At 39.8% G+C, this 25,741-nt stretch overlaps 2 protein-coding genes and 1 pseudogene across 3 annotated transcripts; 2 read left to right on the forward strand and 1 right to left on the reverse strand.

Annotated features, from left to right (window-relative positions):
• The first annotated feature begins 1,410 nt into the window (after nucleotides 1-1,410).
• LOC117481442 (amyloid-beta A4 protein-like) lies at nucleotides 1,411-13,917 on the forward strand. 2 transcript variants are annotated; one of them, XM_034129124.1, is made up of 18 exons: nucleotides 1,411-1,699; nucleotides 4,230-4,397; nucleotides 4,509-4,638; nucleotides 4,724-4,836; nucleotides 5,131-5,321; nucleotides 5,413-5,645; nucleotides 5,791-5,958; nucleotides 7,211-7,344; nucleotides 7,470-7,544; nucleotides 8,501-8,659; nucleotides 8,886-9,014; nucleotides 9,182-9,281; nucleotides 10,620-10,687; nucleotides 11,243-11,381; nucleotides 11,527-11,580; nucleotides 12,000-12,091; nucleotides 12,189-12,335; nucleotides 12,440-13,917. In XM_034129124.1, exons 1-18 carry the CDS (start codon nucleotides 1,640-1,642, stop codon nucleotides 12,539-12,541), a joined length of 2,262 nt encoding a protein of 753 aa, XP_033985015.1. In that variant the 5' UTR covers nucleotides 1,411-1,639; the 3' UTR covers nucleotides 12,542-13,917. The 2 variants fall into 2 exon arrangements, with proteins under 2 accessions (XP_033985015.1, XP_033985016.1); XM_034129125.1 differs by lacking the exon at nucleotides 5,791-5,958.
• A 622-nt stretch (nucleotides 13,918-14,539) lies between these two features.
• On the reverse strand, nucleotides 14,540-20,175 carry LOC117481459 (GA-binding protein alpha chain-like). Its single transcript, XM_034129145.1, is given in 13 exon segments — nucleotides 14,540-15,204; nucleotides 15,206-15,242; nucleotides 15,426-15,469; nucleotides 15,471-15,619; nucleotides 15,921-16,046; nucleotides 16,442-16,498; nucleotides 16,657-16,744; nucleotides 16,746-16,852; nucleotides 16,949-17,170; nucleotides 17,293-17,377; nucleotides 17,538-17,682; nucleotides 17,774-17,873; nucleotides 20,025-20,175. Coding segments are annotated over 12 exon segments (1,323 nt in total). The 5' UTR covers nucleotides 17,851-17,873; nucleotides 20,025-20,175; the 3' UTR covers nucleotides 14,540-15,018.
• A 2,254-nt stretch (nucleotides 20,176-22,429) lies between these two features.
• On the forward strand, nucleotides 22,430-25,229 carry LOC117481464 (annotated as a pseudogene).
• Nucleotides 25,230-25,741: the final 512 nt, after the last annotated feature.

A 25,741-nucleotide genomic window follows, 5' to 3' on the forward strand; every position in this document is an offset into this window, starting at 1 on the left:
TGCATGGGCAAGGCCAGGCAGGAAACATGTGACTTATCAGTAACTTTAGACATCGTAACACAATTTTAAACGAGATTTTATTGTAGATTATACATTTTACTGATACCAATTATATAATATTTACCTTGTTCATTAAAAATAAAAATAAAAACATATATATTTTTTTAAACATATTTTTTTTTTTTATTTTAATTTTAATTATTATTTATTTTTATTTTTTTCAATATGGGAAGAGGTGGGGCGGCGCCCCTAGCGCCCCTATGGACCGGCCGCCACTGGTCTTTGCTTTATTTACCTCTCTGTGAACATTTAGGCCAAATTTGGTGACATTCTGATAATTATTTCCAGAGATACATGGGATAAGGCCAACACGGCCCCCCTTCAGAGGAGCCCACATTTTCACTATATTCGGTCATGGGAAAGTTCCAAACATTAACCAAAAATAATAATTTTGCAGTAAAATATTTGTTTCATAAACTAGACATATTAAAGTAATGAAAACACATGGTTGTGCTTTGTTCTACTTCGGGTAGGGGTACCTCAACTTTTAGGGGCCTTAGTTCCTCTACTATGGCTAAAAATCATTTTTTCCCTCATCAAATATAGCAGAAGTGGCTTGAATTTGTTCTCAGGAGGGGAGTTTGACAGAGAATAACTGAAAAAAGTACACAGTTAAAGTACTTCATTTTATTGTTGGTAGCAGTCAAACTAGTACTGAGTCCAACAGTGTCAGTTGTATTAAGAATTTATGGTAAAACATATTTTTTATCGAAAAATATAGCACAAAAACATGCATTATTTCTCGGCGATTACCGTAAAGACGCTATTAATCGCGCACTCAAAAATGAAGAACTGCTCATTTGGCCAAGCAAATGCGAGAGACGGCTGAGTTGACCTGGACAAGCCCTGAATAGCGGTGGGTGGGACCTAACTTAATAATTAGCCTACTTTAACTAACATTTGAGGTAATTATTACTCTAAAATAACCTCAACTTTATTAAAGGTATGAGAAACCGGCTCGAGATACACTTTTTGTTATATTCCATGGAATGCTCTTAACATCCCGATAGCAATGAATATCTTAAGTGCTTTGACAAAAAATCCATAAAAAACGTTATGTAAAAATAAAAAAATAATTCTCAGATTACTGTTTCTGGTCCAGTGACTGTAGCCAAACTGTGAAAAACTGAAGTGCTGGGTGGAAAAAAGTGAGATGCCACTTTCACTTATGATGCTTTAAGTTACTGTGCCCACATACTTGTACTTATTATAAGGGAGGTTTCAAATGCAGGACTTTTAGTTCATAGAGCACATAACACAACATATATTATAACATGTAATGATAATCTTTTCAGTGTTGCGTATGAAGATAATATTGTAAAATGGGTGGAGGTTTAAAGTCAAATGACTTTTCCCTGGCATGAAAGCACGGACATATACCCACGCACACCCGGCCCCCGTCCACCGCCCCCACCCAAACCAAACACATCCAGCCTCGCGCCGTCACAGTCGGGAGCTAAACAGGGAGGGATCACCGGGAATAGTTCAGCTGGTGTCGACATATATCACCGTCTGCTTCGACTATTTCTAACGGGAAAACCGAGAACGTACCGGTGGTGCTGGATACCAGGAGGACGACATGGGGGAGTTCACGGCGTTTTTGCTGTTACTGGTGGCGACCTTGACGCTTTCATCCGAGGTTAGTAGCCTTCCGTGGAGAAATCACAGACGGTGGGAGTGGGTGAGTGGATCCGTGGCTCCGCGGCTCATCTGCGGGCCTGTAGCCACACCGACCACCACACCGACCACCGTCTAACCGGAATACAGACGTGTTTAACGGTTATATTTTAAATGTTACGGTCAATAACTGCTGGCATGAAGGCCGTGTAATCTTAACAGTTAACGGAGCTGCTAATAACGATAACAATATTACGGGAATTTGACGAGGCCCACTCTTGATGTTATCCAAGGATTTGTTATTTTGTCCAGTTTTGAACATCTTGTTGTGTGCGTTCATCAATATTTCAGGTTTATAGTGTTACACAAGAGATTTACTGCGAGGAATTAGCTAACCAGAAAATGTCAGCAATGTTACCAAGGCCTACCATTAGATGTCAGTGATTGACAGTTTGGCCCTGCAATGTTGGACATGTTTTGGTTAATCCAGTGGAGGGAGTTTCTTTTACGCAGTTATGTATAATGTAACAATAATGCTTGCTGTAGAAGGAAGTTATTTGTCAGTAACCTAGCTAATGCAGCTAAAAGGGTTTAAAGCTAACGTTAGCTCTTTTCAGAAATGTACACGGATTGGCATGGCAACCGCTAGTGGCTAAAAAACGTCGTATGTATGCAGTCAGTTTGGGATTTGTGTTTTAAACCCGTAAATACACCAGATAAGACCGACACATACAACACGTTGAGGGTTCATTTGTTATATCTCCTGATACAGACGTTGTTTTTTTATTTATTGTAATGTACTGTGTTATTATTGCTGCTGCTGCTGCGTGGTCATGGCCAACTCTGTCCAGTTCAGCAGTGTTGCAGCTGCAGGGTGTGATATTGCTGAGGAGAATGGAAAAAGATGCAGCCTTTTTAGTTTGACACTAAGCAAGATGGCGCCTGCAGCTTGCTGCTGTTGCTGATGCTTTGCAGGACCAGAGAGAAATACACAACTTTTGAAGGATCTACTGGAGATAGAATGAATAGGGCCTATATTGCATAATTGAAATCAATATGCATACAGCTGTACTCTCAGTACCATGCTACACTTAAGGGTGCATGTAACTTAGCAGAGTGTTTCTTTCTATTAACTGCAGGCTTGATATAACCCAAACCAAATCCCTAAGTGCTACATTATACAATGCCCCTGCAGCAGAATAAAGCAGGACACTACTATTGTCGAGAACCTTCCATTATAACCATGTTGCCATTCTAGTATGACTATGCTGAGGTGCTATAAATATGTCATATTGAGAGCACCCTGTGAATTAATTTACATATATTAGTTGTATTTTAGAGTGCTATTTTAAGATTGCAATGTTTCATAGGATCATATGATCTGTCTGGTCAGATTGGCTTTATAGCCAATGCAATCTAGGTAAATCCAATCATTGTGTTGAAATGTATTTCATTTCCCTGCATGTGTTTTAGGCTGCAGGCTGAGTCAATGATTAAAAGAGCAGCACAGGCCCTAAGATGTGATAACCTTTGCCGTGGCCTGCTGCCACATTGCCCTACGGTCAAACAGGAGTTTGTGAACACCTTTTTCTTTCATGTAGATGAAGACTAGTTTCAACTGGTTGTCTCAGTGTAATCCAAGACTACCAAGTAAAGGAGCAATTAAGTAATAGCATGTTTCTTCATGTAACTGTGCCTTCTGGCTTATACTTGTGACCATTAACATGATTTGAAAGATTAGCCAATGATACATGAGGTTGTCAATGCATGGTATCAGTTGGCAGTTTTAGGATTACCATCCTGAGTTGTCTTCCTATTTTACCCATCGCAAAATAAATCAACTATAAAAAATAACAATGGCCTAATAAGGTGAGAATAGAGTAGTTTCAGCATGAAGGAACAATGAGTTAACCCATCCTGAATCACAGGCAGATAATATAATGCAGAGCTTTACAAACAATCGTTGTATTGTCAACAGATGGCTTGGTGGCGTATTGTCAAGCTTGCATCATCAGTCATTTCTAGTGTCTGCTAGAAAAATAGAAGATCCAGAAAGCAAAGCACATTGAGACTGTTGGGCTGAAGAGAAGGTTATATGTTATCTCACATTAGCTCACAGCTGGATTTTAATAGTCTGTGGTTCAAAAGGTTTCTACTCTTTGCAATGAGACGCAATATGATCTTCTCCACTGGCCTGTGGCTGTAATGCTTAGCTGTCTGGCTTATAGGCTTAAAGGGATAAATCAGAGAATCTTGTCTTGCTCAGGCTTAAACCAGTATTCCAATCCTTTATCTTGTATGTAGTAACTTAAATGTGCAAGGATTTTATAGATGCATTTTGAAGAGACCTTTAACCTTATGATTCAATAATCTATGTCCTGCAGAAAGAGACGTATGTTGTGCAGGACTGCAGGTGAAAGAAAAAGGAATAAACTGAGAGTGGCTAAATATACATTAGCTGCATCAGGAGATATTTATGTTTAAGTTATACTTCAGCCAGTTTGGTACCATCCATCATCATTGTTGTCCTCTCTTTCTCCTTGTCTGTCCAGGTGCCTGCTGATGACTCTGTGGATATGCAAACCGAGCCCCAGGTGGCTATGTTCTGCGGGAAGCTCAACATGCACATTAATGTGCAGAGTGGAAAATGGGAGTCTGACCCTTCAGGCACCAAGAGCTGCATCGGCACCAAGGAGGGCATCCTGCAGTACTGCCAAGAGGTATTTATACAGAGTGACAGAGAAACACATAGGGACAAATAAATCAAGTAGACAGGAAGATGCAGCTAATGCAGTAACAAAGGACATGAAAATATCTCACTTTTTCTCCAGGTGTACCCAGAGTTGCAGATTACAAATGTTGTAGAGGCCAACCAGCCTATCAGCATCGAGGACTGGTGCAAGAAAGGCCGCAAGCAATGCCGCAGTCACACCCACATCGTGGTTCCCTACCGCTGCCTGGGTAACCAGTTTACCAGTTCATCATTCGAATGGTACTGAGCATGTTTATTTACATGATATTAACAAAGGCCTTTTTCCTTTTTCAGTTGGAGAGTTTGTGAGCGATGCTCTGCTGGTTCCTGACAAGTGTAAGTTCCTGCACCAGGAGCGTATGGACCAGTGTGAGAGCCACCTGCACTGGCACACTGTTGCCAAAGAGGTGAGGAGAAAAAGGTCCTCAATATCAATATCAATATGTTCCTTTGAAAAAAAAAAACGGTTGTCACAGGGACCAAGCAAATTAATCACAAGACTCAACTGATGGCATGTTTGAATCTGCGAGTGATTTGTTCAGATTATTGTTATTTTATCGTCGCTCTTTCGTGTTAACTCGTGTGTGGCATCATGGATTTTACTACAAACTTTCATCTCCTTGTGAAATGTTTAAATGTCGTATGTTTTTGTTGTGTTTATAATTCTATAAGAAGTTGTCATTAATGCTCATTATATTTAGTCCTGTGGAGACCGCTCAATGAATCTCCATGACTACGGGATGCTTTTGCCATGTGGTATTGACCGTTTCCGAGGGGTGGAGTTTGTCTGCTGTCCGGCGGAGGCGGAGCGAGAGGCCGACAGTGCTGAGCTGGAAGGGGAGGAGTCAGACGTCTGGTGGGGCGGAGCTGAGACCGAATACTCAGATAACAGGTATCACCACTCGCACACATTCATCACACATTCATCCCCTCTGAAGTACACACTGATTTGTTAATACATGAACATCCTCCTCTCCACGCAGCATGACTCGCCCGGCAGAGACAGAGCCAGCCACAACTGAAGACGATGAAGACGAGGATGAAGAGACAGAAACATTTGAAAGGGATGAGAATGGAGATGGCGATGAAGATGATGATGAGGACGACGATGAGGACGATGTCATCGACGAAAGGGATAGTGATGAGCGCAGTGCTAACATCGCCATGACAACCACCACCACCACCACCACTGAATCCGTTGAGGAAGTTGTCCGAGGTGAGAAATCTAGATGTAGATACAAATGTATTCATTTATCGGCCTTTTTTTCATCGTTGGTTGTTCTGTTGATCGACAATCTCATATTTTTCATTCATATTTTTTATGTTATATATTTTAATTTGCCTATGTGTACATACCTCAGCCGTGTGTTGGGCTCGTGCTGAGTCCGGCCCGTGTCATGCCATGCTGGAGCGTTGGTACTTCCTGCCTGAGAAGGGCAGCTGTGCTCGCTTCTTGTTTGGGGGCTGTGGGGGCAACAGGAATAACTTTGACTCAGAGGAGTACTGCCTAGCGGTCTGCAGCAACTCGTGTAAGTCCCGGGCCGAACCCTCTATACTCTGAAGCGTCCTAACCGCCAGCCTGATTCCTGTCCTCCGGCTGCTGCAGATTATCTCTCTGTCTCATTCACTTTCTCTGACTCTCCCTGAGTGTCTGATGGCTCTTAACTACTTGGAGCACTGACCAGTGTATATATAGTATTTTGCCTAATTTAAATGATCATTTTCTCAGGAAGATAAAAACCCATCTTATGACAGGAAAAGAAAATGCCATAAAGTCAATCATATCCCTTGAATGACTGCTTTTGTTTTTTGTAAAAGTAAAGAAAATATTTACATCTGTGGTAAAGATCAACCAAAGTGATTGCTCTCGTTTTTTAACTATAAGGCTTTTAATTTTCTATATTTTACTTCATCAAGCTTTAACTACACAGACTATATTCAGAATCACTTCTCTGACGGTTTTCATGGGATTTGTTGAGTAGATAACATTTTACTAGCCATCTTCTTCAATAGGCTTAAGTTACAAGCCATTACACACCATTAGTGTAATTGTTAATGGATGAACTCTTTATTAAAAGGAAAATGAAGATCATTGCGTTTCCCTTTTTGTAAAGCAGCCATGATGCTCTCTTTAACTTCTCCTTTCACTGTTTTGACACTAACTGACACTCCTTACGGCATGTGGACCAGGCAGCATACATTCTGAACACTGGATATCAGTGTGTGTCTGCATGCATTTCTACACACACACATGCATGCCTTGCAGCTACACATTCTGTGTCTGCTGCAGCTCCGTAGTGGTCTGACCTGTTAGTTGTTGGTGTCATAAAAATGTCCTAACTAGCTGAGTGTTGACAGTCATGTATGGGTGAATGAGGGAGAGTACTGTTAAGGGTTAATGGGTTAATTTGCTGTTTGAGTGCAGCTTCTGCCCTTATCCTGACTCAGCACTTTTCCTCTTATCTCCAGGCTCCCACATGAAATAGACATAAGGACAACACTCTCCTGGGAAACTAATCACCCTTTGTCCCCTTATAGCCCGTCAGTTTTTATTTCATTGTTTGTGTCTGTGTTTAACCCATCTGTATGTACTTAACATGTTGTATATTTTCAACAAGCTTTGCATTGATGTTTGTCTGTGCGTCGCCTTAATAGTCTGCATTGTGTGGTTTTGATGCACTGGAGTTTTTCTGCATTTATTGTTCATGTATAATTCATACACATTTGTCTTGTGTTTTCCCTTGATCTGTATTTCATTTCTGCCTCTTAATTGTCGTCCAGTGCCCACCATGGCCCCCAGTCCTCCCGACGCAGTCAACCACTACCTTGAAGCACCCGGAGACGACAACGAACACTCTGACTTCCAGAAGGCCAAGGAAAGCCTGGAGGCCAAACACCGTGAAAAGATGTCCCAGGTATGTTTGTGTGTCAGGGTTAACATCCTATACATTCTCTCTGGGATATTGCTCTGTCAATGTGTCCACACGAGTTTGTCGGTCTTTAATGCTTCTGTCCCTGATGTGACACTTTTTATGTCCAGGTGATGAGAGAGTGGGAAGAGGCTGAGAGGCAGGCCAAGAAACTTCCCCGTGCTGACAAGAAAGCTGTCATCCAGGTAGGACACGCATCTCAACTCCTTCTGTATTTGTTTTATACCAAGGGTTCTCAACCTTTTGTAAATAAAGTCACTGGGCTGTAAATATGTGTTATTCCTGTCAGCTGTAATGACTCAATAAACTGCTTTCCCTCACTGGGAGAATGCTATTCACTGAATTTAGCAGCAGCCTCCCATATTACCTCTCAGCTGATATCCACAGGGCTATAAATGCTCTGTGAATGTAAAGGGTTTCTTGCTAGGAGCAGCAACCATACAGCTAGCTTTTAACAAGAACGATAATACTTTAATGGTGAGATCAAGTAGCTCCATTTGCAACATCAACAGGTCAAATATTAAGACACAATACAAGTAAAACAAACATTTAACATAACACCACAATCACTGAGAGAAACATACTCAAAGACCCTTTAGTTTACATTTGAGATGTAGCTCTGTTTTTACTGTTAGGATTGACTGGTGCACCAAGGAGTGCTTCAGTCTGACTTGACTTAATAAAGTGGGTTTAGACTGATTTTTTTATTTGGTGATGACTCTTTGTTATCCCCTACAGCCCACCCATTTCGTGTTTTTGAATATATTAATTTGGCTTCCCAACTAGTGCTTGTGTTTGAGGTCTCTCTAAGGCTATGCTTTTTAAGCTGCTCACAAGATTTCACCACAATGAACACATTGTGCTGTCGGCCTCGAAACACTGGCTGCCTTTATAAAACAACATTTCATATATCCAAGGTATTTCCCAGCTAAACGCTTGGTGCTTTTACTGGCGCAGGGTTGTCTCCCAAATGACTTTTTCTTACAAAAATGAATGGGCAAAGAAAGAACTTATTTTAACAGCAAGAGCAAAATAAATGTGACACTTGTGGGAAGGATTCTTATATAACTATAACTGGTTGTAATTATAATCAGGCATACAGAGGGAACATTTAAAATTGTAAAATGTTCTTCTTTTGCAGCACTTCCAGGAAAAGGTGGAGGCTCTGGAGCGGGAGGCAGCTGGAGAGAGGCAGCAGCTGGTGGAGACCCACATGGCCCGGGTGGAGGCTCTGCTCAACAGCCACAGACGCCTGGCTCTGGAAAATTACCTCAGCTCCCTGCAGGCCAACCCTCCACGGGTACGCGCACGCACACGCACAGACGCATACTGTACATGTGTCCAAAAATCATGAGTGTTCACGGAGTGGTAGATATTAATTTCATGAAGGATTAAGAGAGTAGCTATAGCTGTCTCTGTACATTTCCTAAATACTATTCCCAAACTATTCCACAGTTTTACCTGGAATTTATAGAATAAAAACATCAAATGACAGTATATGTTTTTATATGACTCGGCCTCCCCAGGCTCGTCAGGTGTTGACCCTGCTGAAGAAGTACGTCCGTGCCGAGCAGAAGGACAGGCAGCACACGCTGAAACATTACGAGCATGTCCGCACAGTCGATCCCAAGAAAGCTGCACAGATCCGGCCTCAGGTACACACACAACTCTTAGGCTGTTTTTAATGTGTTTCAAGGATTTAAAGTGATGGTATTTGTAAATTCTTAGTACAAATCTAAACTTAAATGATATGTCAATGTAGATAAACAAAATAATAATTATGAATTAAAGTACAACTTCCTCATTTTCTTGTGACCTTTAGGTTTTGACCCACCTACGTGTGATCGATGAAAGGATGAATCAGTCCGTCGGTCTGCTCTTCAAAGTGCCCAGTGTGGCGAACGAGCTCCAGAGCCAAGTCTGTAAGTGTCTGCTTCTATGCTTCTAACTGCTTTATGATTCACATTTTTGTGTATATGTGACCCGCTCTATCGAAATCAGTCGGAAGCCGCAACGGCTCATTTCAAAAACGTGGATTTGTGTAAAAAAATAGTTTTTCGGGGTTCAGGTGTTTTGTTTGATTTTAAATAAACAAAGTCTTGGCTTTCAGAATATGAAACTTTTATTTCCAAAATCACACGATAAATACATTTTTGAAGCTTGTAAAGGGAAGATGACAGCTCTCCCTCGCCACTCTGCTGTTCCGCAGCGCCGCTGCCCCTCCCTCCGGCTGACATTATGAATGTAAGGCGTATAGTAATCATAGATAACAGTAACGGTAACAGTCATTATATAATGTGACAAATTTTGCTTAATATTACAACAACAATCCAGATATCATTAGAAAGCTAGGAATCTCCTCTTTCCAACAGTGTATACTACTCAAAATGTGTCTTTGGGTCAATGCGACTGATTTCGATGGAGCAGGTCACATATTATTATAGTGATCATAGTTATAATTATTATAACCTGATAATATTTTACCAGATCCAATTCAGTTAAATGCTGAAAAACACAAAAAATATTAAGTACTATTTTCTTCCATAGCTTATTTTTTTGTTTGGCCCTTATTTCTAGATTTCACAGTTGTGAGTCAATATCAGTTTTAAAGCTAGAAAAATGTGTTGATCAGAAACATTTATACTTATCTGCAAAAATCAAGATAAAAGATCAAATGTTTAAGTTATTTTAACATTGCCAAAAATTCACTAGTTTCAGCCTATAAAATGTAAATAAATATATTGCACTTTTTTTTTTTTTTAAATAACAATAAAATGCAAATCCAAAAACGGAAACTCAATAAATAAAAACCTTTTTTGGACTATTGGTCGGACAAATTAAGACTTTAAATATATTGCCTTTACCTATGAGCCTTTTTAATTGTGGCATTTTTCAATGTTTTCTGTCATGTTAGGGACCAATGAGTAATTGATTTGTTGGGGAAATAATCAGCAGACTAAGCAACAATACATTTTAAAGATGTGGGCTTAACATGTTTATGTCATGGTGTGATGTTTTCATTTTTAAAAGATAAGTTGTTAAATTATGAAACTTACAAACCTACTATTACCAGCTGATGTTACACACAGACTTAATGAAGAAGCTCAGTGCTGAGTGAGACAGAAACCACTTTAACAGCATGTCTGAGGTGATGGATGGTGTGCTGATGGCAGTTAGTTTGTCTTCAGTAACCAGCACACCGCGCACACCATCTATCATCGTGCTGCGTCTCACACTCGCTTTCTCCTTTTGCTTCCCAGCTGTTCTGATGCAGAGAGTCCAGGCAGAGCTGTCTCAGCAAGTTTCCTCTCTGCAGAGCGATGGGCGGGTGAGTCCAGTTTCACCCACTCACATGTATGGAGTGTGTCCAGTATAAACTGCACCAGCTCTCTGAATAGAGTCTCCTCTGTCCGACAGTGGAGAGAAACAAAGTCCCACACAAAGAAAGGTTGATGCAGTCTTTGAGAGCAGGTGGTGGAAGAGATTTTGTTCAAATGGCTCAGCTGATCACAGATAGTTGTGACTGTTATTGAGAACAAAAAGGGAGAAACATTTGGTCACACAAGAGAACACTGTACTTGAAGGGAAAAACGTCTAGACTCTCACAGTCATAGATATAATTAGATTTCAGTTTAGTGTATTGGGCAAATAATCACAACAGCCAGTTAGAGTTCAATGAGTGATAACTGACTTTCCACTTCTTAAAGAAAGTTAAAGACAGTCTCACATCAATATGTCCATATTTAGACACTTAGGGGAATTTGGATGTAATGATCATTTCTCACACATATGGAATTGCACCAAAAAATGGCATGTCAGAATCGGCCTAGGAAATGTCCACCAGTGCATCTTCATCCCTGTTAAAGTGGCTCTGTGTGTTTAGGTGGACGGCAGGGTGAGCTACGGGAACGACGCCCTGATGCCAGACCAGGCCTACAGCTCTGCCCCCATGGAGCCCGGCCTGGACGGACTGGGCTTCGTCCACCCTGAGAGCTTCAACCAGGTCAACACAGAAAACCACGGTAACACACACCTACGGTACTTTAGTATAGGCATAGCTTAAACTTGTTTGAATAACATAAAATGCAAATGTATATCAATTTGACTTTTTTCACGATATGGCATGTAAGGTGCTTTTTTTAATGTTCTTTATTCATTTTCCTGCAGTTGAGCCTGTTGATGCTCGTCCAATTCCAGATAGAGGACACCCTACACGACCTGGTGAGTGTGTGTTTGTGTGTATTTCTGACCATTTCTGAGTCCAGTATGACTGTGAGCACTTTAAACATGACTGGGCACTTTACATTTTTTTATTTAAATGTACCTTGGGGTGATGTGGCTGCATAATATTGTTTGATACCAATCATGATGTGAGGAGAACAAGTACAAATGTTCTGTTATGTTAGATCTTGTAGTTGACCTGTGGAGATTTCTGGTTAAAAACTATAATTATTTTAACGCTCAGTTTAAATCTGGGAAACGCATCAACTAAATGAAGTAACGCTGAGTTTCAAATATCTTTTTAGCTTTTTTTTAATACAGTACAAATATAATATAATGCAATATGTATTTCGTTATTACATTCCTTTATACATGTATGTGTTTTTATAACAAATATTTGCTGTGTATTTTTGTTTCAGTATCACCCCTGAAGCCAGAGGAGATGCCAAAAGTGCGGATAAATACTGACGAGAGGCAAAGTGCTGGATATGAAGTCAACCCTCAGAAACTGGTATGAAAGAGCTGAAATCCAACAATACGCACATAATGGTGTCTTTTATTTCTGGCCCTGCACTTATTTCTGTTCTTTCTTTTCCAATTAACTGCAGGTGTTTTTCGCTGAGGATGTTGGATCCAATAAGGGGGCCATTATTGGACTTATGGTTGGAGGGGTTGTCATAGCAACCGTCATCGTCATCACCTTGGTGATGCTGAGAAAGAAACAGTATACTTCTATTCATCACGGTGTGATCGAGGTAAAGAAAGGGTATTTTGAAAAGATGTGTGTGAGGAATGCAGCAGTTAGTTTGTACAATCGTTAGTTCTTTGTGACACTGATCCCCTCTCTGTGTGTCTGTAGGTCGATGCAGCGGTGACTCCAGAGGAGCGTCACCTGGCCAAGATGCAGCAGAACGGCTACGAAAACCCCACCTACAAATTCTTTGAACAGATGCAGAACTAACAGCTCATCAACATTTCCCCCCCTGAAGTATCCCTAAAACTCACTGTCTGTTCCTTTCTGCCCCTTAGCCCCTACACCTTCAGTTTCTCACCACTACAGGCAAAGGAGAGGTGTGAAGAGTCCTGCAAAGGCTGATTTGTATCTTGCTTACAAGTTAGGAAATGATGAGAGGGAAGTATTTGTACCAGTTTATGTCTCAATCTGAAGTTTGGGCCGAAATAATTACATGGCACAATCCCTTCTTTATCCCTCAATTGTAAAGCGCCACACATTATATTTACCTGTAATTGATAAGACAAGGGTCCCTGTTTTACCTGCACATTTCTGCAAATCAAAACAAAGACATCAGTGTTTGTAGTGAAAAACCCTGTTGACGATTGACTCGCCACTGAGACCAGAAACATGTAAATCCAAGCTGTTTAAATCCCTGCCTCTCCCTCTCGCTCTGCACGGTTTGTTCCATTTTGCGATGGCAGCTGTGCTTGATGACATAACAGCTCTTAGAGCTGACAGCGGGCGGAGGCTCTCGCACGATTAAAGCCCAACTGTTTCAGGTTTGTTTTTCAAAAAAGAAGAAAAAAAAAGAAAAAACCATAATCAAAATATGTAAAAGTTGAAGAATTTTGAATGTTTTTTTTGTTTTCTTATTTTTTTTTTATGTGTAATATATTAAGACAGAGATTAGCTGTAAGTATATGTAGTGCATGGCAATATTGAAGACAGATGCAGTATATTGTATGTTGAGGTCCTGGAGAGAGGTCCTCTTACTAGATATTTTAGCAGGATTGTACATTTCTCGTGTCTTCTTTGTGATCTTGTGATATGAAGAAGAAAAAGAGTATTCAGAACCGGTCTGCTTTGTTGTCACAGACTTGCTTTAACTTTGGCTCATTACACTCATCTCCATGCTTCACTGTTGTGTTAGCTGCATGGGCAGAATGCTCTATATGTAATATATATGAAGTGTTATAGTATCCGAAAGGAAGACAATTTTGTTACTGTTTGCGTTCTATGCACTCTGTCATTTTAGAAGATCACCAAATATTATTCCTGTTAATTCCCTAATGCCAATTCATGCTGCTCATTGGGTTTTTAACAGGTTTAAATCGAACTTTCTAAATCTATCATTCCAGATCTATCATTCCACTCTTGAGTTTATATATTTGGAGATCAGCTCTCAATGGCCCAGTTTCATTATCAAGCTCCACCTCTCAAGTCTTTCCCCCTTGTTTAGTTGTTCTTCACTCTCTTTCTAACCCCTGTCTTTCCTGTTTATCCACTCTTTCTGTCTGTGTCAGCATTATTGTGAAGCACAGCACTTAGGAGTATTTTGCTAAAAAGACAAGTTGTTGTTGGGCCAACAGATATGACGCGTTTCTCCTCTTCACACATTCCTTCACCAAATCACTCTCATTCTATTTTTCTACATTTCCTGCGTAAACATGTACAGTGCTTCTGTTCGTCCTGTGGTGAATGTTTCTTTGCCTGCATATCTGTTGTTAACGATCATCATGAAGAGATGAATTATCACCATCAGTACTGGGAGTGGACCACATGTCACAATCGGCATAGAGACACATTTCCCTCTCCCTTGATTAAGTTATTAATGCCACCTCCAGTAAACATGAATGTGACATGAATATTGTGCTTTTTATACCATAGAATACAACACATATCGCCTCTACACATTATACTCACATGTGATCAGACACACTTAGTGAAGCCCTTAATCAGGTGAATGTTTTAAAATTTGAATTGATGCTCACTCTGGGTGTCTTTGGAGAAATGTGTTTTAAAAAAAATGATGCTTTCCCCCGTTATTGTGTAGTTAAATGGACCATTTGCGTAGAGTAAGGAAAAAGCTTTCTACACTCACTATAAATAAAATTTTGAATGTACATAAATTGCTGGCTGTTTGTCATTTTAAGTTCCTTACTATGATTTATACAGAATATTTAATAAGTTCAGAGATGAAAAGACTGAATCACAGACATTAAGAAAAATGCTCGCCACTTTATTCCCTCTAGTGGACAAAAAAGGGTCCAACAATTTAGGGAACAAACACTAAATAAAATACAAAGCAGGTCCTCTATAAATGGAAAATATGAAAATACACTTGTCCTGGTGGCTATCAAAAACATGAAGTACCGGTATATACAGTGGAAATGATTCTAAACTACAGACAAGGGACTCATTCACTCACTCAAGCATTCAAGCAACATGCACGCAGCAATACTCCATCACAGACACCCGCCTCCTCCTCCAGAACACATCTCTTGGTTAATTCATTTTTACCGCCTCAGACTCACTTCAAACTGTAAAGATAATAACAAAGTTGTTAATCCACAATGATCAGCCTTGCATTTTTGTGCCTGATAAACACAGTTGTATCAAAAAAAGAATAAAGTTGATTTGATTTCCAATCAGCGCTGGAGAGCAAACTTTGGCGGCAGGAGAGCGTTTTCACATGTCCTCCTTCAACTGTCTTTGTCTAGTGCGGTGGTGGCCAGCGTCACCGTGGTGATGGGCTGACCAATGCCGTGCATCTGCATGCGGGCCAATTTTTTCTGTTCACACTCGGTCACCAGGTTGTTGAGGTCAGCAGCACTGTAGCCAATCAGAGTTCTCAGGTCGCACACAAACTTGTAGACGAAGCGCTTGCCCCTGCACCTTGCTGATCATGTCCCCGTCGTAGTAATACCTGAGAGAGAGAATGAACGTTAGAAAACTGCCTGAAAGGAGCCCAAATAAAATCCTGCAACTTAAGTATTTTACCACATGGAATTAAATAATTTCTTGTTATCTAATATCTCATTTTGACCAAAGCTCTTCAACTTTATGGGAGTACAATACTAAACACCCCCTTTAAAAGGAAGAAACCAACCTGAGGGCTCTGCTGAGTTTCTCGTAGTTCATAGTAGGCTTGTTTCTTGCGCTGGCCCCATTTCTGAGCCACCAGCTCCGGCTGGTTGAGTTTGAACTCGCCCTCCTCGCCCACCCAGGAGATGCAGTCTCTTGCATCCTTGTCTGTCAGCAGCTCTAACAGGAACTGCCACAACTGGATCTGACCGTTGTTGCCTGGCACCAAAAGAAACAGAGCATTCAGTGTAAAATACCAGTCACAAAAAATCACATGAAATAATAGATGCATTTCTATAATTGATTATTCTGCCAATTTATGTAAAGTTCCACATCTGTATAGACCTGGCCAACAATACTGACAGATTGAAAGCTTTGTAAAAATACAGTATATGGTATAACTCTGGTAAACAAACCCTCCTCCCAGTCTTTTTAGTACTTTAAGGTTGTGTGTCTAAAAAAAAAGTATGTAACCTGCTTAGATTTAAATGACACATCAACATCATGGGTTATGAATTACCTGTGCGGTTGCCCGGTGAGCTTCGCTCCTCTCCTCCTGAAATACGCGGTGTTCTGGGGCCACGGCTCTGCTTCATCACCTTTATGGTAGTGGGTGTGCTTACTTGTGTTGGGATTATCTGTACGGCTGAAGACACAGACGGAAAGTTAATGATAACCAGAATATTAATGATCAGGAAAAACTGCTAGTGTCCATTACAATGTAAGTAGAGCTTTTCCTTCTGTAAGCCAGTCCCCAACTCCGGGGGACTTCCGGCCGGGGGACTCTGGGTGGCAGTATACGCCGTGAAGTTGTTTGCGGCCTGCCAGTAAATCCAAAGCAGAAGAAGACGAAGTGACGTCAGCGGCTCATTTGCGTAATCTTCCCTCAGGGAATTTATTCCGGTGTGAACGCGATTCTGCACTAAGTGCCCTGGGGTAATAAGTGCCGGGGCACTGAGTACGGCAAAAGTACTTGGTGTGAACGCGGCTATTTTCTCCCCTAATGTGCTAGCTTTGTTGGTTTTTCAATAAACCACTTACGCTGATCAATGGTGACAGTAGCGTCCCCACCAGACTGGTCCTGGCTTGCCAACACATCTGAAATAAATACAAGGCATTAGTACTGACACATTTATTAGGCTATGATTTCTGTCTTAGGTATAAACAAGGTGGGACTTGTACTTCCAATTACATCTGGTGACCCCTTAAAACACAAACTTTACGCTACAAAAACATTTAATAACTATTTAACTTACATTTGCGCAGCAGCTCCAGGTGACTCCAGAGTATCTCTCCGTTGGGAACTTTCTGAAGGAACTCTTCCTGGCTGAAGAAGCAGAGATCCTCGACCTGGAATGTGAATGCTTCCGATTTCCATCTCATCGATGTTGAACTCCTTCATTACCCACACTGCCCAGTGGATCACCTGGTCAGCAGACCAGAGCACAGGATCTGGGGAAGGAGAGGAGGAGAAACATCAAACACCATGTTCACCACGTTAAATATGTTTCTTCCCACAATAAAGCGTCTTATTCAAGTGATTCTCACCATATGGTATGCCCAGGCGAACCTGCTCTTTTCGGTATCCTTCCAGTGCTGCAGCCCAGCGTGTAACCTGCTCCGAGGTCTCATCAGAGAGGCCAGATCGCTCCACAGCAATGAGTTGACCCTCCTCTACCATCGTTCCATCCTCTCCCGCATCTGGGTCAATAACCACTTCTACTGTTTCTACCGGCTTCACAATTTCCAAAATGTTCAACTTCTCCTCTCCTGGACAAGGGAAAGAAAACAAATAGGTGAGTTTGGTTTGGTGTATGATGAATGTTAAGTTTGGATATCAAAAGTAATACAAAGCTTTATATTATCTGATATTTAAAGCATCATCCGAGTACCTGGTTTGGTTATTATCTGCAGGCTGAGCTGCACGGTGCCATCGGTTTTTACACCCTGGTCAAAGAGGCTGTGGTCAGGGTGAAGCTAAAAGGAAGAACACAACAGATAAGCTTTAAAAAAAGAAGCAACACTTGGCAGTTCAAAGGACTACTATAAGATCAATTACATGACTATTGTGTTAGCAGCAAAAACATTATCGAATCATAGAGAGATCTTAATATGTTGTATTTATCTCAATTCTTACCTGAATGTCCTGCAAGCAGATCTCATACGGATCCAGTGATATCTGGATGCGGGGCTCCAAAAGCTTCTTCAAATTGCCAATGGGCTCATTGATGTCAATATCTTGTTGAATCAGATCTGACGCAGTAATGGTCTGCTCCTCAACACTACATGTACAAGAGAGGGGGGGGGGGGATTAGTGTTTTATTTGCTTCATGTGCAAGAGTATGCCATTCAAATTATCCTCTTCCTGCTTACCCTTCCTCCAGGCATGCCTGCTTCTCCTGCTCATCTATCTCGATCTCTATCATTTCTTCAGGTTCACCTTTAGACATTATGTTCTACGCAGAGAAAAAACCTGTAGGAAATTTAAAAAAAAGGTTGCGTTACTAATGCTTAGATACACTACATACTATAGCCGACCATAATCAAAAACACATTCACACCAGGTCAATGATGATGTCTTCAACGTATGCAATACAATACTGTAAGACAAAGAAATAAAGAAAAGTGTCACATTCAAATGGCACTAAATGTTATTTGGGAGGGTCAGACTGTGACTACAAGATCCTGGCAGACCTCATGCTGAATGAACATACTATATTTTGAAGAGTCCAAAATTGTAATCGATACAGCAGGATTCGCAGGAACAGTTTGAATGTTGGAAATTAATGCAGACTACTTTCATATATTTCGGAGCTGCTCTCTAAACAATTCATATTGCAAGAGATTCAATTAACCCTTTTTCTTAACACTACATATTGATAAATAAAAACTAGTGGGGAAAATGGACAACATACTTAGGGGATGTGACCTACTGTTTTATATTGTTCCATGCTCACTGCTTGTAGCACTTCGGGATTTTAACTCATATATGAGTGCGTTATAATGAAACCCATTATTATTATTATTATTATTACTGTAGTTGGAAAACCCCTCAATCAATGTTTTGGTACATGCAATCTGTTGTACTACTTTTTTTTCCCTCTTTAACCTGAAACTACCAATGCAATAAGAAATGGTAACCATGCATAATAGTTGTTTTACCTAATGCTATAAATATTGAATTATATATAGAACCTTTATTTAGTCAGGAAAATCAATTAAGAACAAATTCTTATTTTCAATGATGACCTGAATATATATATATATATATATATTATATATATATATATATATATATATATATATATATAAACATACATTAAAAACATTAGCCTTAAAACAAAAGTTTCACTCTATGGCACAGACACACTATTGCCCACTGAAGGAAAATAACTGCTTGTGTTTTTGTATTTATTATTCTGTGATTGGAAGGTTTGTGAGCACAGACAACTAAAAGTGCATACAAAAAGTTTAAATAATTGAGGTTTCGATACGTGAGAATATTCCGGCTGAAGTGTGTATTTACGTGGTGCTGGCTAAAGTTTGCAGTTGGGGGGGGGGGGGGTTCTACTATAGAGGCCTCTTGCCTCGACTCCTCATTGTCCGCCTACAACAGTTCACTGACTGCTAACGTTAGCCAACTCGAGGGCGAGGCATTGGTTTCTAAAGGCCAACTGGTAGGCCATTAGTTACATTAGGTGTTACCACGTATAACTACACATAATGAACTGATGTTGAAAAATCACATAAAAGTAAAATGTATACACCAGGCTACACGTGTCGACACACTGAAGCTTGTGTACAGTGAGCCGAGTTAGCTACTATTTTGCACGCGAATGCAGCACGGGGCGAGGCTGCCGTTACACAACCATTGCTCCCAACGTGAGAAACAGCCGTTAAAATACCACAGAAACACATCGCGCTTCATAACCGTAACAAATCGTTGTTAAATCCCACTTTAACTCTGCATGTAGAAAAGTTTTAAAAAACGGAAATAGAATAAACGGAAACAAAACAGCATAGGGCAAATGGAAAGGAGCCGGAAATCCTGGCTAAGGTTTACAGCGTTACAAGACTTCCGAGAGCAGCCGCCATAATGCGACACGAGCTTCAGGAGAAAAGAGCAGCAGCGGTGTTGCTATGACACCTAAACATCGTTCAGTTACATACTGACTGCAACAATACGGAGAAGTACGAACTAAAAAAGCAGTTTTAATCGTGTCTGGACGTATACGCACTGTGTTTGAGGCTGGACGGCGATCAGAGGCGCGGCAGCAGTCTCTCCTCTTCACTGCAGATAGCAACCCGGCTAACACTAAACTGGTACAACAGAGATTGTCTTAAACTATACTCCGGCTGTTTAATCTTCCATATGCAGAAATGGCACAAGTAGCAGCGTTGGCCTAGCTTCAAGTTGGCTAATGCTCTGTGAGTGTGTTTTTATGACTGCCTGAAGGTAGGCGGCCTCTTCCTACTAGGCTAGGAAAATAAACAACAGCTAGCAGGCTAGTAAGCCACAAAATAGCGGGAAGAGTCTAAAGCACGGCAAACAGACCCCTTCACATGGCTGCGATTTAGTACATTTCCTCTTAAATAAGCAGCGCAATCTGCGAGATATCCATACCTGTGAAAATGCAGGCCTTGAGAGATGTTTGATTGTGTTCAACTGTGGTAGATAGGCAGCCAAATTTCACACAGTCGAGTCGTATCATGCAAGTTTTTGGTCAACACACTCTGGGGAGGGGCGGAGACTAACTGGCAAGACAGTTACCCTACACTTGTATGGAAAATACAAAATGTGACTAGTGTTTTACTTGTGTAACGTTTCCATAGTTTGGGGGTTCTCAATACAAATGTGTGTCCAGCATAATGTTTTAATAACAAACATTTTTTCCCATCAGCTTTGAATTTCATGTTAGTGGTCCATTTAAATGGCCAACACACTTTCCAGTTCTTCAACCATATTATTCCCATCAACTTAAGTTTCAAGGCTTTATTGTCATATGCACAGTAGCTACAGTGTGGTTATGGTAATAGATAATGGAAAATAAATGTCACAAACCCAATACAAATAGTGGCAAGACCAATGTGCAAGAAATGCAGGAGAAGTGAATTATATACATGTCAAGTAAAAAAACAACAAGCTAAATGCTGCATAGGGTCTCTATGCATGTACATAGCATAAGATAAACAAGAACAGAAATGTAAATGAAATACTGTACAGTGGAATAAATACTGATTGTTGTAGTAATACATACATTTGTGAGAGACTGAAATGCTGTGAAGCCTCAATTGACTAAAGTCATATTTATGTTGAACTTCTTTGTGTTTCCTGCAGACTGTTAACGTTAAAAGAAAGCATTAGGTATAATTACAAGCAAGATATGAGGAGGATCTGGGCGGTGATAGCCCACTATGCGATACTGGGGCAAAAGATGAGCCTCTATTTAGCCTCACTCTGCACACATTTGGGTCACGGTCACACAAACCAAAATGTTTTCCTGTTTGAAAAAGTGTGCACCATGTAAGCACAACATTTTAAATGTATTTTGACACAGGCCCCCTTGACAAAATCTCAATACAGGAGCCACATTAATATTGAGGCCCCTAACAATTCAGTACCTGGTCCCTTGGGGGCTAGGGGTTTGGGAGTCCTGGGGCAGTTTTCCCTTTTTCTGTTTCGTATCCAACTTTATTTTTGCAATATACTACTTTATATATATATATATATGTATATATACTATATAATAGTTTTTTATCGGTACATGTTTTGGATAAAACACATTAATACCAAGTACTATGGTAATTTTGTAAATAATAATGAAAACGTCTCTTAATTTTCCTTGATATACAGTATCATGACTCTTGTATCTGTTGAATGTTATGTTTGTACTGTTTCATGTTAGTTCATCTTATTAATCTAGTTAAATATTATATAAAGCTAGTGTCTCTACTCTCTAGATGTGCTGATGATGGTTTTCTTTTTGTGGATGATTTGTAGTCAGTCAGGACTTCACTTTTTATCAATTGTTCCTAAATAAAGTGCAAGAGATAGTTTAACTAATAAATGTATCTTGATAAAAAAAATTGGTCATGTTTCTGTTTTACATGACCTGTTCCTTGTTTTTTGTATGTCTTATGTTCATGTCTTCCATAATGATGCTTCCCTCCCTGGAGATCACAAGGATGTATGTTATAACATCTTTATAAAATAATGTCATTACATTTAAATATCCATAATATTGAAAGTTGTTGCTTTAATGAGGCAGGTGGTATTGCACACTCACTTTTACTGTAAGTCCCTCAAGTTCTCAGCAACACCAATACTCAGGGCCTTGTTTGGGTGCCACTCCCTTAAAAAAAACCCTTACATTCAAAGGAATCTGGTAGCCTACTTTACCTTCTAATGCATATTTGTCACTGAACATATAATACATGACAACAAATTATTTAAGAGGTAAAATATTTAATGATTCCTACAAATTCAACAAAAGAGGACTTTAAAGTGTGGAAAAAGCTTTTGTTTTCGAAAAGCACTGTAGACACGGAAGTGAGCGAAATGACACATGTCCGGTGTGCGCGCTGCCTTCAAATAAAGGCCATCAGGTTTAAGTTTTGATGTTCTAAACTACCTTATCAGTCGAGAAGTCTGCACAAAAAAGACAATCTGCATTATTATTTTTAAATCATTTTCTTTGATTAGTAATAATGGTAATCGATATTCTTCATGATGCAGTTTATAGTTAATGTATGTTATGCTTTTCTCAGCGAAACATAAACCGATGAAGCCTAATTACTAGCTAGCTACCATAAATAAATCCAAACGAATTGATAAATAGGATAAGATAACATTACAATGACCACGTGTAATGAATATACTTTTGCCATATTTCAATAATTTTGAGCAAGTTTTGTGGGGAAAAAAACACATTTTTAGCGCAGTTATATGTGTGGAGACATTTACTCTGAAGGAGGAGGACGGAAGCCTTGACGCTGCTGCTGCTGCTGGTTGAGCGCAGGCTAGCCAAGATGGCGGAATACTTGGCGTCCATTTTTGGGACAGAGAAAGATAAGTAAGTATTTATCTGTTATTAAGTCATTGTTAAGCAATGTGTTCAATAATCACTTCTTGCACCTGCTTTGATGACTAATAATGTATACAGTAGCGTTTGTAGACTCTATCTGGACACGTTTCACCGGCTCTAACAACTAGCAGCTAGGCTAAATGCTAGCACGCTGGCTAGCGTTTGTAAAATACCGCGCCGCGACTGTTAGCCAACATCTGGCTTCTGCTGAGCATTTCTGGGATGGTTAGAATAAAACGATTACAACGAGTTGTTTTTGTGAATACAAATCTCTTAACCAATTAAATACACTAACTACTCTCTACTATTGGAGTTGGCTAATGATACTTAGCTACTTAAGGAAACTCATAAGAAGCCTTTGTTACAGTAGGTCCATACCCGGATTGTCATTATCCAACAGTAAACAAGCTAATCACAATTGTATCCAAATAACAAATTGTACCAAACGCCATAGCATTTAATTGCACAGTGTTTCTTTTGGTTTTTGGTTGCCGATATTACGCCAAATCACAAGTTACGTTAATGAATGGGTGGCAAGTGTATCTCCCCCGCTTCACTATTAATTAATTTCAGGATCGGTTTCTCCAAACGGATAGCTCTCCTTTAATCATATACGAAAGTTTAGAAAAAACTTAATTTAACCATGTCGGTCCAAAACAATATATTTTGAATGAGTCCTGAACAAGATAGGACCTGTGGGAGCATTTCAAACTACATACACGCGTAAATTCAAACGTACATCAGCAACGAAATGAAATGAAAATATCGTTTTAATCATATTTTGTAAGCATAGCAAGATTTTTATTTGGGTACCTCTCTGTGACCAAAATATGCATGTTTTCCTAGTTAAACTCAGCTCAAAAACTAGTCTGTTTGTAATTACAAAGTAGCTTCACATATACGAGCACTAGGTTTTTTGTATATGTGGTGCATACAAAGACACAGAAAAGAAGAATACACACTGATAGACCTGAAACTGAAACTAGCAGATTCATTGGTAAATATACAAGGGGCTTGGTAGATTTGCTTTTCTTACCAGCTAAAAAACTCAAGGATAATCCCTTAACTGGCAGGTCAAATGTGATAATATGCTTGCTATTTAGCCCGTGGACAAGAAACCTCAAGCCACATAACCTTTAGCAAACATGGAGACAGGGTCAAGAGAATGCTTTTGTTTACTTCATCTGCATTTATTGTGGTCTTTCTCCCTAGGGTCAAACTGCTCTTTTTATTTTAAAAATTGGTGCCTGCCGACATGGCGACCGCTGCTCCAGATTACACAATAAACCAACATTCAGCCAGGTAAGATTATTTATAAATGTTTTATTTCAAAGTATTGTTTATGATAAAAATGATACAGACCAGAGCTTTTTATTTCTCATGTCTTGTGTATATAATAGGAACTATAAGATTGTCTAAGTTTTAACTGTGACTCACACATCTTATTGTCAGTTTTCTATGCTGTGGACAATTGTGTGATCATTACTAGAAAATAAACACAGCAGTTTAATACCCAGCCCCTATCCAAACAAATTGTTTCCAATCATTTTATTTTTTTCTGTTTCAGACAATTGCCCTCCTGAACATGTTACAGGAACCCTCAGAACAGTGCCCAGTCTGCTGATTGGCCTCACCTGTAAGTGTTTCTCTGATTTTCAAGGCCCAATTCTTAAAAAGCAAGAGCATGTTTTTTATAAAGTGTACACAACAATTGTTTTTTTCATCTTATCGATATTTTAATGATAAATAAAGTGAAAGAAAGGCCAACAGTCTTTGAGGGTTGTTCAGGGTGGAAGTCCTATGATCCGATGTCAGCATTTTGAGTGGCTGAAACTACTTAATGCAGGCTTGTCATTGTTGCTGAAAAATGTATTTGTTGAATCACTGGCATTGAAAAGAAAGGACATAATATATCTGTTTTTTTAAATTCTCTTTTATAACCACAAGGTGCCATCAGTGACATGGAGATGCAGGAGCACTATGATGAGTTTTTGAGGTAAGTTCTGAATATTTTCCTCAAACCCCAACCACACCACTGTAGCTGATACATTCTCTTTGAGGAAATGATTCAACAAACCTTGTTTTTAAAATGGGTTACACCTTTTACAGTATGTAGCTGTTGATGACATAATAATAGGCCTGTTTTAAAAATACATACATCAAGTATCACATTATGGCGGCTGTACTATTTTGCGTAAACAGACCCAACTATCTTTATATATTACATTTGTAAGCAGTCATAAGGTATAGAAACAAAATAAGAATGATTCAACAATCATTCTATTACTTTTCTGGACTGAAAATCAACAATGTAACTACTACTCATGATCATCTATGTCATTGTTTGTCTTTCTTAACCTTACAGGAGGTCTTCACAGAGATGGAGGGAAAAGTATGGAGAGGTGGAGAGGAGATGAACGTGTGGTGACAACCTCGGTGACCACCTAGTTGGAAATGTGTATGTCAAGGTGAGCATCGGTTCTAAAAACTACATATATTACCACTGTTAATACCAAGGTTGTTAGCTTAGAGAAACAGAGACTGAGTTCTATCAACTACTCTCCATAGGTTCTCCTGTAGTTCCGTTATGAAGAAGATGCGGAGAAGGCTGTGATAGACCTGAATAATCGGTGGTTTAATGGACAGCCCATCCATGCTGAGCTGTCTCCCGTAACAGACTTCAGAGAAGCCTGTTGTCGCCAATACGAGATGGGGTGAGTGCTATGTGATTGCATGTATCCTATTTAATGATTAACCAATATCAAGGATTCATACCTCATGGTTACCATTTTGATTCTTTTACATCACAACAAGGAAGTAGGCGTCAGCTGCAGAATACCACTTTAAACATAATGTCTGGTCACTACTATATCCCTGAACCCACTTCCTGTTAACTTAACTCATTTTTATATTTACCAAGCGTGTCAACATTTATCTTGTTTTATTTTAACTATAAACTGAAACAGAATCTCTCAGGTATCCCCTTATACAATTCACATCACATTTTTTATATTAAATAGTAGGGATGCACCGATCGATATCGGCCGATACTCACTCTCTGCCGATCGATCGGTGCTCTCTAAAAATGCCGATCACGAGAGCCGATCGCATGATGTAAAATACATGACACTTTTCTCTGTGCGCAGCAAAACAAGCTTGCAAAAATGGCTTCGCGAGTCTGGCAGTATTTTAAGGTGTCCGAAAAGGACAATAAAATAGCGGTATGCAACGTGTGTGAAGCAGAAATCCTGCAGCT

This window comes from Trematomus bernacchii, unplaced genomic scaffold (assembly GCF_902827165.1).
Source record: "Trematomus bernacchii unplaced genomic scaffold, fTreBer1.1, whole genome shotgun sequence".
In the NCBI taxonomy this organism is placed as follows: Eukaryota; Metazoa; Chordata; class Actinopteri; order Perciformes; family Nototheniidae; genus Trematomus; species Trematomus bernacchii.

Bases quoted from the DNA above. Each gene is read 5' to 3' on its own strand.
- LOC117481442 (XM_034129124.1), top strand. From the start codon at position 1,640: ATGGGGGAGTTCACGGCGTTTTTGCTGTTACTGGTGGCGACCTTGACG. The intron at 7,345-7,469 runs GTATGTTTGTGT...TTTTATGTCCAG, and splicing joins ACCGTGAAAAGATGTCCCAG to GTGATGAGAGAGTGGGAAGA. The intron at 9,282-10,619 runs GTAAGTGTCTGC...TTTGCTTCCCAG, and splicing joins CGAGCTCCAGAGCCAAGTCT to CTGTTCTGATGCAGAGAGTC.